Raw genomic sequence first — 16,799 nt, 5'->3', positions numbered from 1 at the left:
AAATAGGACAACAAAATATTTTATTTATTTATTAAAACATTATTTATTGCAAAATAAATTGACAGGCTATGAATGGTCATGTTATATAAATTATAAAGTAACCTTTCTGCATTTTTGTGCTGCAAATTCCTTTATTTGGTCATCGCACTGTAAGTCCTTTGTTAAATCGCAATTTATGGAAAGAACTGATAAATAATTTAGTCGATAGTTCGACATTGTTGTCCTGTATTTCTTTTCTATATACGATATCCTGGAGAAAGAGCGCTCAACTTCACAGCTAGTGATCGGCAACGTTAACAAAATCTTTTAGATGATATAGCAGTTTGAGAAAACATCAACAAGTTTCTATTCATAAATTAGCCAAAAAATTTCACTGCAAGAGGTGTAAGACTCTATCTTAGACTGCAGTAAGTAAGATTTTAACTGAATGCACTCATTCACTAAATGTTCGTTTACATCATTTGGATAATAATTAATAATATTTTTATTAATTTTTTCGCCGAAACTATCGAGAATTTTCATAATGCTGTAGCGATCTGTATATATTGTAAATATTCGAATTTTATTTTCTAAAATTTATTCTATTTCTAAATCTTTCCTTTCAATTTTAATTTCAAACTCTTGATCATGCTTCATTACCTGGAACCCCTATGCATGCATGTACGCTGTCTTATAATTACCAACAATCTGGTTTCTGCCGCAATAACATTCCATTCTATTTACTTCTGAGAATTTTTACCGTCAGTACTTGTACCTTCAGTCTTTCTTCTAAACTACCTTTCTCCTTGTCTATCTTCAACCACGATTAACTATAAAAACCCTTATTTTCGATTTCAAAAGTTAGTTAGTTCTTCAGAGTTCTTCTAGTTCTTCTCTCCAGCTGTTTAGTAAGTTTACGCATATATTTTTATTATTGTTATTGTTTGTGGCTGTCTTGTTCCTGTGATTGTGGTTAGTAATGTTTTAAAGACATCAGGTAGTTCACCACATTACCACCACTGCCGGACCCCCTGTATTCCACCGACCCAGACGTCTAGACCTTGCAAGGCTGATGACTGCAAAAAAAGAATTCGAGGCAATGTTGGAACGTCCGTCAAAGAGTCCGTGGGCATCGCCATTGCACATGGTACCTAAAAAGGACAATTGTTGGAGACCCTGCGGAGACTACCGTGGTTTAAATGCTCGAACTATACCAGACCGATATCCGATAAAACATATTCAGGGCTTTGCGCATGCGTTGCACGGCAAGAAGATCTTTAACACAATAAATTTGATTCGTGCCTACAACCAAATACCAGTCACAAAGAAGAATATACCAAAAACTGCCATAACTACGCCGTTTGGACTATTCGAGTTCAAATATATGACGTTTGGACTTCGCAACGCCGCCGCAACTTTTCAACGGTTTATCGACAATGTATTGCATGGATTAAACTTCTGCTACGTATACATTGACGATATCCTATTGGCGTCCTCAACCGAAGAAGAACACTACGACCACCTAAAAACTCTTCGGCCGTCTACAACACCATGGAGTCGTTATCAACCAGGCGAAGTGTGTATTCGGCAAACCAGAGGTGCAGTTCCTAGGATACCAACTTACGAGCAACGGCGCTGAGTCATTACCGGAAAAACTCGAGACGATACGGTTTCCTGGTTTTGCGATTTTTTGCTCCCTTCGGTTAGATTCTCTTTGCATAAAATACCTCCCTTTATGTTTTTTAATGGATTTGTAGCTATTTCATTCTCGTTTATATGTTCTGATTTAAAAAAAGTTTCAATTTTTGCACATTTATTTCTGTGTTTTTCTCGATCGAACTGTAATTTTCGTTTTTCAGCTCCACTTTTATAATTTCTAGCAGACATATTGTAAAATAGGATATTTTTCTGAAACTAAACAAAGAACTAGATAGAACTTTTAATTTTAATACCTACTTTGTAATGACTGTAGCAATTGACAAATTATCATTAAAAATCGAACGAGTTCGATTCATTTAGTTTTGAGAAATGAAATAAAAATAAAAAAGTCATGTTTTATAATTTCTTTTACTTACCTACTGCCTACTAAAAGCAGGAAGTCTTCTTATGCTGAATACTTTCAATTTTAGTAAAATAAAAGAAAGGTCCGGTCCTTATAACTTTTAAGTTATCTATCACTTAGTAAACTAAACACGCACTAAAAACATTTCTAACAATAACAAAGTCAATTCGTTAATATAGTAGACGATAGCAGAAGTGCGGAAAAATTACAAAATTGCGTCGGGCGATAAGCGGAGGGAAGTCCCCAGAGTAATAGACAATACACGGAATACACCGACCGAAAACAAGCAACGGGGAATTCTCCGTTCCGTTTGATAGATGCGCACACGGACTGATTGATCACAGTGTTGCCAACCTTATGATCATCGAATTTTTTTTAATTCTAGATAAATTTTATTATTGACAATATTGTCTATTGTTTTCAGTTCAGGTTGGGGGCCCTCTGTACCGACGGGGCCCTGGGCTGCAGCCCAAAAAGCCTTTAAGTAGATCCGCCCCTGATTTTACCTGTTATTTCTTTAGGTGATTTTTCATTTATAATATATGCCTTAGCATATTTGGTCAATTTGTCTTCAATAATTTAAACTTTAAACTGGGTTTGGTCAATTAAACTAAAGGTGATTGTATCAATATCAGTTCTTTTAATAAATTTAGTAGGAGTTGTGGTTATAGTTACAGATTCAAAATTTTGACGAGAAGTTTCACTTCGCGCACATGCTTCACATTGCCTAACAAAATTCTCAGTATCTTGTTTACATTTGACCCAAAAGAAGTATATTGTTAGTTTATTATAGGTCTCATTCATACCTTTGTGATAATTTAAACCGTCTTCATTTTAATTATTAGTTTTTTATCTGTGTCAGATAATCGACAGGAATGGAATTGTTCTGAGATAAAAAATTTGTTTACTAAAGCCTCGATCTTTAAAGTAAGAAAGTATAATTTCAAAGTCTTCTATGTCATTAATAATTTCGAGAGTTTGAAGAAAATACACGGATTTATTTTTGTTATTTTGGAATTTCTCGTAGTTTGTTATAATTATCGTGTTCATCTTTGTTAATGTTAAACATGACATATTAAATTTAGTTCAATTCTTACTTTTCACTATAGTTTTGTCTAATTTATTAATAGGTTTACTAGTGTTAACATCAAAAATAATATTTCTAATTCTGTTATTTATATCGTTTAGATCTGTGATGGGAACTATTATTGTTTGTAAATCACTAGGTGTTGACGGGAATTTCAAGTATTTCTTCGATAATATTTGTCTTATTTATTTTTTGCTCGTATCTCTCAAAAGAAAGAATAAGTAGGTTTGTCCAATCCGAATGGTTTAAAGCATTGATTTTGATTCTGCTTAAAGCGTCGGCGTTTTTCGATTCTGACTACCCTTTTTGTGGATAACTTCATAGTTTAATTCTTCTAATTTCAACCTCCATCTTACTAACCTGCTTCCTGGATCTTTTATCGAAAACAACCAAATAAGGGAACGATGAATTATTGTATTTATTATTTTGAATTTTCGATCATAAATATATGGGCGAAAATGTTTGGTCGCCCAAACTCTGACAAGGAGTTCCCTCTCGATTGTCGAATAGTGGGTTTCCGCTGGAATGAGGGTCCTGATGGCATAAGCAAAAGGCAGATCATTTCATAGAGAACCTTGGGAAAGAACAGCTCCTTTGGCAAATTGGGAGCCGTCAGTTGTTAATATGAATTCCTCTTCGAAATTTTGATACTGCAAGATGGATGCCTCAATTAAGGATGCTTTTAATATTTAAAGGCTTCTTCGCAGTTTTTATCTAAATTGAACTTTTTATGGCAAGACTGTTAAGGATTTAGCTATTTTGGTGTAGTTGACTATAAATCTTCTGTAATAGTCATCAGTTAGGCCTTGAAATGCTTTGTTGTTAGTGGGTGTTTTAGACCTCGGTAGTCTTCAAAAATTCACATTTATCTGACTACATCTTTAAGTTATAATGTCGCAGTCTCTTGAATACTTCTTGGAGTCGATTGTTGTTACCGAAAATTACAATATCGTCTAAATATAAGAAGCATTGTTCTCCAGTTATATCATACAATACGCTGTTTATTGTTCTCAGAAAAGAGAAGGGAGAATTAGGAAGTCAGAATGGTATTTTAAATTCGTAATGAGACGATTCCATTAAAAACGCTCTTTTGGGAATGTACTATAGATCGACTTCTATTTGGTGAAATCCCGAGGCAAGGTCCAAAGTGGTGAAATATTGACTCTTACTTAAGTTGTCCAAAATTTCGGTAATATGTAATGGAAACTTGTCCGGGATAGTTACTTCATTCAGTTTCTGGTAGTCGATCACAATTCGCCGTTTTTGTAGTCCACTAGCATCCATTTTCTTAAGGACAATCCATAATGGACTGTTCCAAGGGCTTTGGTTTAGTTGTATAATATCCTGATCTATTATTTCTTTAATTCGTCTCTCAACTTCGTGCTTGTGGATTTTAGGATAACGATAAGATTTTGTGAAAATCGGTTTGGTTTCGGTCGTGCCTATGGCGTGATTAAATGTATGTGTAAACGATAGTTTGCCTCCTGGTAGATAAAATAATTCTTGAGTTAGTTTCTTCTTTTTCTTCACCGTTTTGATGTTCTTACTCTGACATTATCACATATCTTTTTAATACGCACCGTTTTAATGTCGTTTTCTTATTTGAAATATTATTTTTGACCTAATTGATACCAAAAGGTTCTCGGAATTCTTAAATAAATGGATTAGAAATAATTATATCTTTACCTTTATTATCGGTTTTTAATAGACAATTTGGAATGATCACATTATTAGTTAAAGAGTTTTCTTTTCTAAAAACATTTCTAACAATAACAAAGTCAATTCGTTAATATAGTNTTTGGAGCTTAACCTTTTAATTGGAATTTTTACATTTCTTAAAATAATAAAATTTTCTTTTAAACTAATTATACCATCATGTCGTTCAAAGAAATCATAACCCAACAAACCATCTGCTTTTATTTCTAAGTTTGCAACATGAAATTCGAATCCTGTTTCACCATATATGTTTGTTATTTTAGGTTTTAATATGCTTACACCAGTACCTGTATCAAAAAGTAATTTGCAAGTTTTATTATCAATTTTAAAATCTATTATATGTAGTATACTTTTAATGTTAGACTTTTTATGCGAAATACGATTAATTGAGTTAGGCGATTTTCATTTTAAAGAGACGTTCCCTCCTGCAACGACTCTTGTTCGTCGTTTAAAGATTCATATTCACTTTCACAATCAGTTGCACTGCTATCATTAGATATAACTTCAGTTTCGGTTACATTAATTTTTTGTTTACTTTTGTTTCTTTCAAAGCATTTGTCAATGGTGAAGCCAGGAATCTTACAATACTCGCATTTAGTTTAACTGCGATTGAAATTAACATGTTTGTCGACTTTTATAGGTTAAATTAATTTACACTTATTTTTTGGTTTAAAATTTTGAAAATGGAAGTCTTCAACTTAATAGCTTCTTCATTTTCTCAATAGCATTGTCTAGTGACTAAAAGACAACAAGCTTTAACATGAGCTGTATCTGTTGGTAAAGTTATTAAAAATATAGCTGGCGAAAGTTCTTCGACTAATTGATAAGGGTCAGTAATGTTTTCTTCTGTGACAGCTATTTTTAATTTATCTCCAATTATTGCGATTGAATTGCCTACATTTCTAGAACTATCTTTAATTTTGATGCGAGACAGATCAGAAAACAATACATGTAAAGATTGTTCAGATTCAAATTGTTGTTTTAGAATTTCTAACAGTTCCTCTAGATCTGATACGGCTCTATGCGAGACTACTTTTTCAGCTTTTCCTTTAAATTTTTGTAGGATTGCTGTGAATACTAGTATTTTATATTGGGGATCTACCGAATTGTACACAAGACGTATCATAGTCCTATATTTTACAAGAGGTACCCATCATATTCATAAACAGTGAAATTAGAAAATTAAATGAAATACCGCCTTCAATTTTAAAAAGACAGTTTAATACACAATTTGTATCATTTTCGTAATCATTTATATTTGTTTCATGATTGAAGCTATTAGATTCGGTAGCTGATTCGTCATTTATAGACATTTTAACCACTTATAAAATTAAATAACAAGGAACAAAATAATTTTGTTCGTAAACTTGTTAGTTTCAAAAGATTTAAGCATGCCTTAACAATAGAAGTGGACTTACCCCCTTGAGAACTTAAGGATCCAGTCTATAGATTCTTAAAAAAAATTTGGCATTTGGACGTCGATTGTTTTCAAACTCGCCGTACAACCAAAGGTTTTTCAAAATATATATTGAGATGTGGGCACTTCCCTGTAGTTTTTTCGTTTCGCTAGTTTATCGTCACGTAACGCACTTTTCACGTAACTCTTAACGTAAGTTTCACCAAACGAATCCGATCCTCGTCGCTAAAAATGTTAGATATCGCAATTGAAAGATACCCTTTCTAAAAAAGAATTTATGTTCAACGCAACGAACGCAGTATATAATTGATGAGCAAACTTGTATATTGGACACTGACTCTTATAAAGCTAACTAACATTTATATTAAAGCATTACATACTGTAACTGCAGAATTGTATTCCATTACTGGATAGTGCATCCATATCTGAATATGCAGATTACCTGTTAACAAGTGTAAGGATTGAAATACGTATATCATGTGTACTGTGTGAAAATGGGTAATGCGCCTTAGCAGGGTGGCGTGGAAATTAGTCTATAAGATTAAAAATTATTACCACAAAAAAACTTTATTTGAACGGACACGTGCTCGCCCACTTCATGCGTGGGCATTATCAACGCGAGACAGTCTCGCTACGTTGCCAGTTCACGCTCCAGATCGACTTCGGAATGTAACTTGTGCTTTTTTAAAAAGTTTGTTCTCTCAATTATGCTGCTCTACTCAACATGCTATTCCCTATTGCATCTAATTGACATGCTCACTCTATCTGTACATTATGTTTTATTTTATTTGTCATATGTGTTATTATTATTTGGTAATTTACCAGTTTTTGTCCAATAGTACAAAAATACTTGTTAATAATATGGAGTATTTTTTCATCTTCAATTTAATTGTCGTCAATAATAATATTAAGCTATCAATGGAGCATTTTTTATTCTTGTTTTATTTTTTCATGTATGTACTCCCAGATTTTATTTATTGTTATTATCAGTTGCGTATAGGTATACTATCTTTTTCATATTTGAATGTAACACATCCACGTTGACTTATTTATTATTATAAGTTTTATAGATGTTTTTGTTATTTAAATTCGTGTTTTTTTAATTTTTTAACAATAAATATAAATTTCTTATTTCGCTTGGCTTAATTATGCCTTGAGTGCATCAGGTTTTCCCTTCTCTCCGATTTAGCTGTAGTTTTGCACATTCTATAGTTCATTTATGGCACAATATTGCCGATTGCGTAGTTAGGGTCATAGTATTGCGAAAAATTCCATTTTTTTAATGGAACAAGTTTACATAATAATATGTATTTTTCATATTTAGTTATTTAGTTTCTTTATTACAAATAACATTAAGGATGGACAAAGGTCAATAACCATACTTTCTAGTTTAAATGTTTTTGCAGAGAAATTAGTTTTAACATAAATGTTATCTGTACAAAAGTGCACCTTTATTGTTGGTTCTAGTGATTGTCTGAAGGGGAGGTAGATATTTTATTTTTCTAATTTTTTAATTATTCAAAAAATTTACGTTATGATGATCACTACTATTTATGTATATCAATATTAAAGTCGCCTCCAATTATGTGATTTGATTTGAAAATAATAAGAAACAATCCGTTGGGTGGGCTTGGGCTATGTAAAGTATGGGTTCAATCGAAAAAAGTTTCAGTTGGTGTCATATTTCACAGCGCTGCCATTTAAACGAAATCTTATTTTTTCTATTTTTGAACACTATAGGATATCAAATCTGAATCTTGTTTATAAAAGGGAACAATTCTTTTTGAAAAAGATATCAATTAATCTTTCAGTTTGGCCGTAATGGCTATATTGCGAACTTTTTAGCCATATGACTTGAAAAACGGGAACATTTGAAGATCGACACTATTTTTTATATAGCCCCATATTTTGGGATTATGAACAACTTTTTCCTATGTTTTTTTTCGATTGGGCCCACATTTCACATAGCTTCCGTTCAAACGAAACCTTATTTTTTATATTTTCGAAAACTGTGTGTAGTAAATCAAATTTAGATGAACATGCTACCTTGATCACATTGCGAACTTTTTGGGTCATTTGAATCAAAAACAAAATTGTGAAAAATGACTCTAATCTCGCCAATTAACCAACGATGTGTTCTATATTTACATTTTCTCTATTGTAAGGTTTCGTTTAAATGGCAACCATGCGGAAGATGGCTTCAATCGAAAAAAAATATGGAATATTCAATTTTTTTTAAATTATTAATTGAATCTAATTTCGTTGATGTTCAAAATTCAAATTGTGAAAAATGACTCTAATCTCGCAAATTAACCAACGATGTGTTCTATATTTAACTTTCTTTATTGTAAAAGTGACGTTTCGACTGTCTATTTCAGTCATTTTCAAGCTACAAAATTTAAAAATACAATCATAAATTTCCATTTTTCAATCACAGCATTTTGACAATATTGATTAAAAATTAAAACAAAAAATTATACCTAGAATTTCTATCATTGCTTACATCTAATGTCAACTAGTATCATAATTGGTCTTAACAAAGGTTTTCATATTATCAAACTTTGTCATATTTAATAAATAGTAACAATAAATAAATTTATCACAGTCAGTTTTTGGTAGTGTTTACAGTCAACATATCGATATGTCAAGAGGCAAGGTTTGTAAAGCGCTGGTTGTCTCACGCAAGCAATGGTAAATACACATTATCAAATTATCAGTGACAGTTTATGCATTAATATAATTTTTGTTTTTCTTAATATGTATCATTTCTGAAATTAATCTTTTTTTCTCGTTATGTTCTTTTTCTAAAATTTTAACGTCCCATTTGAAATCGTGATTATTGTTTATTCTGTGTTCAGTGACTATTGCATGACGTTCCGGTTTTTGTGAAATGTTTGTTTTATGTTCTTTGATTCTAGTTTTTAATCTTCTATAATTTTGACCTATATATATACACTATTGCAATTAGTATCTGCACAATCAATTTGATAAATGTGTCTGGTGTTCTCTGACCGTTTTGTCTATAACGTTGTTTAGTTTGTTGTGTAACGAGTTTACAACATTAAAATCAATTTTGATAGTTGAGTTGATATGTGGAACACTAGCATTGTTCAAGTTATCACTAAGGAATTTAATTCTTCTACCGATATGTTTGTTGACAAATTTCTTTGGGTAACTGTTAGCTGACAAAATATCTCTGACTTTTTGAATGTTTGTTTTATTTAAGGCTTTTCAGACAATTTAATTGCTTTATCAACGAGATTGTAGACCATTGCTGCTTTTTGGTGAGTTGGATAGAAGGAATTATAGTTTAGAACCCAGCCCGAAAACGTTGGTTTTTGATACCAATTGGTTAATAGTTTGCCGTCTTTTCTCACCACTTCAACATCCAAGAAATAGAGTTTCTGGTCTACCTCTCGTTCATGCGTGAATTTCAAATGTTCATCAGCAGAGTTTAACACATCTATCAATTTATCCACCCCTGAGATTGGTAGCACGATAAAGCTGTCATCAACATATCTAAAATATGTAGGATTTCTCATATCAAGTTTAACAAAACATTCAGACTCTATATCATTCATGACAATCGCTGCTAATATTGGACTGAGGGGGAGCCCATGGGGCTACCAAACTTTTGTCTGTAAAATTCATCATTGAAAGTGCAAAAAGTTCATGACAAAATGAGGTTAATCTTTTTTAAATTCGCTCCAAGGGAGGTCACAATTAGGTTGTATTTGTGTCCATCGTCTTTCTAAGCTTGCAATAACAGTGTCTTAAGAAATGTTCGTAAACAACGCAGTGACATCTAATGACAAAAGAACTTCATCATCTCGCAAGTTAATGTTCTCAATTTTCTTTTTAAATTCAAGGTTATTTTTTACACTATATTTAGAAGATATAATATTTTTTCTGATAATTTTGTTAATACGATAATAATAAGATAAAAAGAACGTTATAATATTCCAAATTAGTGAAAGTTAAAATTAAGACAGGCTATGAACAATCACATGTTTAGTCATATTAGTTACTACTTGTAAGTGTCTGTATGAGTGTGTGAACACAAGTTCTTACGTACCAACATTATGCCAACACGCAAAAATTCAGTTAACATATTTAAGAGGCTGGAAATTTGTTAGGGTTGCGATCCGGACTCTATGCGGCATCCCTGATAAGATAATCGACTGGACCCGGATCAGAAATGTAACGTCATAGAACATTTTGGTCCAGTCCAGCAGTCATGGGCAGCCCTGTATGGACCTGATTAGGTTATAGAACTTGGTGCTGATCAGACTCCTGAAAAGCAACTTTACGTAGGCATTTTGCGGATCAACGCGATGAAATTTGTTTAAATAGAGATTTAATTTTACTCAAGCAATTATCTAACGAAAAACCAATTTTACGATAAATGCTTACACTTACTAAATTTCTTATTTTCATATGTAGACATACATGAGCAAACAAAGGAGGTTAAAATCGTCAAACGTGATTTATACAATAAGTTAGCTTTAAAAATGTTTTTTGCAGGATTAAGAGAACCATTAGGAACTACTATAAGAAGTATGTGCCCTGGTAATTTAAACGAAGCGATTCAATTTATATCAAAGGAGGAAAATATACGTTATTTCCAAAATATTATGACTAAACCATTTGTGTAACAAAATACTCCGCTCCCTAAACCATTTTTCCAACCATAAAATTATGTTAATCAATTTCCTATGATTAATTCTGTTTTCCCGAATCGTCCAATTCCACCCCAGAATAATTTCCAAATCACCCTATGTAACCTCAAAATAATTTTTTCAATCGCCCAATACAACCACAAAGTAACCCCCGCTTAGACCATTTCAATTCAGTACAAATAACTGCCAAAATCATTGTAGAAATCATCAAATATTTAGACAACCCTCTCCTAATTCTAATATCTTTAGGTAAAACCAAACTTTTTCTAATCCAAACCCTTACCAGGACCTACTCCTACGAGCGGAATATCTGTAAATAATACGAATCAATTTAGGCCATCTATAGTACATTCCAATAAAACCCTGAACAAAAGAATTTTGTCTTTGAAGTGCTTTTTAATATTGATGTAGACAGTAGTATGAATAACGACGCAGAAATTGAATAAAAAATCAATAAAATAATAACAGTCATGAATTTTCATATTATAGTAGTGAACAATATCACGAAGATGACTCAAATTTTCACATGGACCCCCTGTACAACGAACAGACGTAATACCTCATATTATATCTTTCAAAAACACTAATTCTAACGAATTACCGTACATAATATTTTCTGAAAATAACCTCAAGTTTCTAATTGATTCAGGGTTCACTAAATCGTTCATAGACCCAAACCTAGCATACAAATTATATTCTAATTGCATACAGAATGACCCATTTATCGTTTCCCCTGTTTTCCAAAAATCAGCGCATAAACACAGTGAGTGCAATGATACCCGTTTCGAAAATTTTCAATTTACTATTTAGAAGTGCTAAATTGAAATTTTATTTGTTTAAATTTCATAACATTTTTTATGGACTAATAGGGCTAGATAATCTAAAATTATTACAGGCAAATTTAGATTTTAACAATGGAATTTTGTTAACTCATTCAGAAATTAAAAACAACTGAAATCGGTCACTTGAAAATATTGTGCATGCCTTTCGTTTTAAATAATGCCTCCGCGACATTTCAGCGTGTGATGGATAATATTTTGCGTGGTATACAAAACAAAAAATGTTTGGTATATCTCGATGACATTATTTTATTTCAAAATCATTACAGGAACATCTGGAACGATTAGGGAAGGTATTTGAAAGACTAAGAAGGACCAATTTCAAAATTCAGTTGGATAAGTCGGAATTTTTAAAAAAAGAGTTTGCTCATCTTCCTCATATTATGTCACCTGAGAGAGTTAAACCTAATCCAGACAAAATTCAGATTTTCAAAAATTATCACATCCCTACTACCACTAAACAAATAAAAGCATTTCTCGGACTTTTAGGCTATTACCAGTGATTTATAAGTAACATCGCTAAATTAACTAAACCAATGACAAAATGTTTAAAAAAGGGAAACAATTCTACAGTACCCCGACTTCTCAAAACCTTCTAAATCCAGATGCAAGCAATTTTGTTTTTGGCGCCGTTCTACCACAAGAACCTATTGGTAGTGTGGGAACACTCGGTATAGCAATAAACAATGCTAATGTGTAACAATTGAACGTCTTCATTTGTGCCGACTTACTTAAATCGTGACACAGTGCGACTAACTAGGTCAAAGACATTTACACACACAAATGTAAACTGCTGAAATGTTTTTTACCATTAGACCAATGTAAATAGTTTCTGTATAAATAGCATGTAAATAGTTGAATAAATCACTCTAACACCAAGCTCACTTTATTTTGAATGCTGCAATAGTGTCAACCTTGGGATGCTGCAATAGTGTCGATTATCTGATGCTGTAATATTGTTCAACTCATCATTAATGCAGAATTGTGTCCAACGTTATTATAAATACTGTTCTTCTCAGAACCACAACTTTTGATAGTCTTCTCCATACTACAGTGGTGACCCCGATAAAGAACATGGACAATAATAAATAACTACATTGGTGACCACAGCCGGAACCTTCTGATGAACCTGTTGATCTACCATCCAAGTCGCCGTCTCATCCGTCACACATTCTCCACCGGCCAGTCCTTATCAGGACTAAATTGGTCACCCTGCGGAGCAGCACAGCCCTGTTCCACGACACGCGACATATAAATGTATCACGTCCTCAAAATGCCCAACCTACCTCCTCCATCGACCGTCTAGCTGTCAAACTGCCACCTTTCGTGCTATCCAACCCTGAACGTTGATTTTGTATGGTGGAACGAAGGTTTGAGGCCTCCGCAGTTACATCGGAATTAACAAGATTCGGTTATGTATTGGGCAATTTGGATCCTTGTTACGCAGCCGAAGTGCATCACATTATCATAAACCCACCGGCGACTGAACCATATGCCACCATCAAGGCAGCACTCATTCTTCGGCTGTGCACCTCACAAGAGTTACGGACCAAACGGTTACTTGGGCAGGAAGAAATTGGTGACAGAAAACCATCCCAATTTCTGCGTCACCTCTAAAACCTGGCCGGAAATTCAACTCCGGAGAATCTACTACGAACAATCTGGTCGGCTTCCTCAAAACCTGCAGCAACCATGAAAGACAAGCAGTTGGATAAAGTTGCCGAAATCGCCGATTACATCATGGAAGCAAGTCAAATAGTCCATGATAGCTACGGCCAAGTCTACTCTCCAGCACGATACCATCCAACAACTGACCAACAAGGTACAGGCACTCCAGATGAATCTAAATCATATAAGACGGCACATAGCGAGAGACTCGAGGACAAGACATCGGTCACATTCAAGAGGTACTTCTTCGCGAAAACGAGTCAACAGGACCAGTGACCTTCGCTATTACCACAGCAGATTCCAGGCAAAGCACAGAAATGCATCCCTCCGTGTAGGAAGTCATCAGGAAACCATCAAGGAGCTCACTAATGGCGACGAGTGAGTTTCACACAACGCAGCGTCGCTTATTTGTAGCAGACAGAATCACACACCAAAAATTTCGGGTCGTTACTGGTGCTGATATCTGCGTGTATCCCAAGTCACTGATACCTGGGCCACGTCAAAAATCCACGTTCACGCTACAAGCAGCAAACGGCACCAACATAGCGACTTATGGTACCATTGTTCTGTCTCTCAATTAAGGCCTACGAAGATGTTTCCCATGACGTTTCATCCTTGCCGACGTCACCAAACCAATTATAGGTGCAGATTTCCTTGCACACTACCAACTGCTGGTAGACATAAGCAACCAACGACTCCTGGATCAACTCACTCACCTCACCACCTCTGGTCAACTAATCAACTGCAGCCAACCTTCCGTCACTTTCGTTACAGAAACGAAACCGACCACTTCTGCATACCACGAGATATTTCAGCATTTTCCCTCATTAACTCGACCCAGCGGCCAAATCACCTTCTCCAAACATACAACAAGGCACTACATCAACACTACCCCCGATCCACCGGTAGCATGTAAGCCACGACGTTTAGCTTCGGACCATTTCTCTGCAGCCAAGAGAGAATTTGAAACGTTGGTACAGCTAGGTATCGCACGTCCTTCCTCCAGGCCCTGGTCACCGCCACTACACATGGTCCCAAAGAAAGACGATGAATGGCGTCCATGCGGAGACTACCGTGCTCCCAACGCGAAAACAATCCCGGACAGATATCCCGTAAACAACATTGATGACTTCACACATGCACTGGCACGCAAGACAATTTTCTCCACGATCGACCTAGTTCGAGCTTATAACCAAATTCCAGTTGCAGAAGAAGACATCCCAAAAACAGCTATTACAACACCGTTTGGGTTGTTCGAGTTTACTCACATGAATTTTAGTTTACGTAAAGCTAGCCAAACATTCCAACGCCTTATAGACGAAGTGTTACATGGCCTTGACTTCTGTTTTGCTCACATTGACGATATACTGGTCGCATCGGATTTACGCACATTATTTACTCGCCTACAGTCACACGGAATATTGCTTAATCAAGCAAAATGCAATTTTAGTAAGTCTCTTTCTGTCTCGGAAAATGGAATACGCCCTTTGCCCCACAGAGTGACGGCAATCTTCAATTTCCCCAAACCTACTACCGCAAAACAAATGCGACGATTTCTGGGTACGCTCAACTTTTACAGAAAGTTCCTGCCTATCGCTGCCCACTTCTACTGGGGAAGACTAAAGTAAATGCACCATTACAGTAGGCTCCCACATCCTACGAGGCATTCAATTCAAACAAGAAGCAACTGGCGCAGACTATTCTCCTGCACCATCCACAACCAGATGTTACCTTAGCAATTTTTTGTGACGCAAACAATTTCACAATGAAACCTGGGAACCCCTTGCATTTGTTCCTCCAAACTCTCTAACGCTGAAGTCAAATGCAGCGAACTTCTCGCGAGTTATCGCACAATTAAGCATTTCCGCCATTTTCTCGAAACCCGTGACTTCATAATTTTTACAGATTACAAGCCTTGCCTTCCGTCAGAACCCTGACAAATGCTCTCCCAGACAGTCACGGCACCTCAATTTCATTAGCCGGTTCTCAACGAACATTCAAGATATTTCTGGGAGGGATAACATCATTGCCAACACGCTCTCACGGATTTCTGAGTTATCAACACATGTTGATTACGAAGCCCTTTCTTTTGCGCAGGAATCCGATAGGGAACTGCAACATTATCTTAACTCGGACCAATCGTTACATTTCAAAATTCACATTCTCGGCTCAAACAAAGCCATTTTCTGCGACATTTCTACTGATACGGCAAGACGTTTTTTAACTTCAAAATTTCGTTTCGCCGCATTGAATAGTTACATTCCCTAACACATCCTGGAATCCGTGCTTCCATAAAACTTGTGACCCAGCAATTTATTTGGCCATCTGCTAATGAAGATTGCGCCAAGTGGGCATGCGAATGTCTTTCCTGTCAAAAGGCAAAGATTAACCCGTCACGTTTTTCCACCCTTGGGCAAATTCGAATTACCATCAGAGAAATTGGACCACGTCCACGTAGATATAGTTGTGATGCCGCCCTCGGACGGATACCGTTATTGTCTTACGTGTGTAAACAGATTCACACGTTGGCCTGAAACTTTTCCCATGACAGATCAAGGAGCCACAACAGTCGCACGAATATTCTACGAAGGATGGATCTGTCGTTTTGGCGCACCCCTAAGAATTACCATGGACCAAGATAGACAGTTTGAATCCCAACTTTTATCAAACTCAAAACATATACACACAACGGCATACCACCCCGCAGCTAATGGTATGGTTGAGCGACTACACCGACAATTAAAAGCCGCCATAACTTGCTATCAGAACAGCAACTAGACCAGGATTAATCCCACTGTTCTTCTGGGCATTCGTACAGCCTGGAAGGAAGATCTTAAAACAACAGTCGCTGAAATATTATAAGGTAAACCACTTCGTCTACCAGGCGAATTTCTGGCACCGGATACCCTACAGTCTCACACCACCACCCAGATATATGTACAGCAGCTTCGCGATCACTTCCAACTTCTACGACCTGTAGCTGGAAGCAGGCATGGTGGACGGAAAACTTTCATTCATAGAGATCTACAATCGGCCGAATATGTTCTGATTCGACGGGATGGTCCAAAGAAAAGCCACTGCAATTCTCATACGATGGGCCATACAAAGTGCTCAAACGAAGCGAACATTCATTCATTGCTCAACTTCCCAACACAAGCAAATCAGTATCTGTCCAGAGACTCAAACCAGCATATATCGTAAGAGACGAACAACATCCTCAACCTTTACATTCAATAAAGAAAATGGACGATCGACCAACACATACAACAACCCGGTTCGGTCGTCGAGTACATTTCCCAAGCTATATCCGAGCAGGTTAATCCACATCGTTCCTCACTGGAAGGGGGGTCCT

The 16,799-nt window shown here is 35.4% G+C and overlaps 1 protein-coding gene across 7 annotated transcripts in view; it reads left to right on the top strand.

Moving 5' to 3' along the window:
• Nucleotides 1-16,799, top strand: part of LOC108741884 (WD repeat-containing protein 19) — a 132,300-nt gene that overhangs the window by 12,893 nt on the left and 102,608 nt on the right. The window contains exon 1 of one of the 7 annotated variants that reach the window (XM_018476855.2): nt 62-407. The exons of 5 other annotated variants lie outside the window; for them this stretch is intronic. Coding sequence is in view for 1 of the 2 variants with exons in the window: in XM_025973699.1 (XP_025829484.1) it covers nt 8,903-8,952 (50 nt within the window). In the remaining variant the exon portion in view is untranslated. Of the gene's footprint in view, nt 1-61; nt 408-8,712; nt 8,953-16,799 lie in introns of those variants that run through there. One more of the 7 variants, XM_025973699.1, reaches the window with a different exon arrangement.

This window comes from Agrilus planipennis, unplaced genomic scaffold (assembly GCF_000699045.2).
Source record: "Agrilus planipennis isolate EAB-ADULT unplaced genomic scaffold, Apla_2.0 scaffold55, whole genome shotgun sequence".
Taxonomy (NCBI): domain Eukaryota; kingdom Metazoa; phylum Arthropoda; class Insecta; order Coleoptera; family Buprestidae; genus Agrilus; species Agrilus planipennis.
This window is presented reverse-complemented; position numbering and strand designations above follow the sequence as displayed.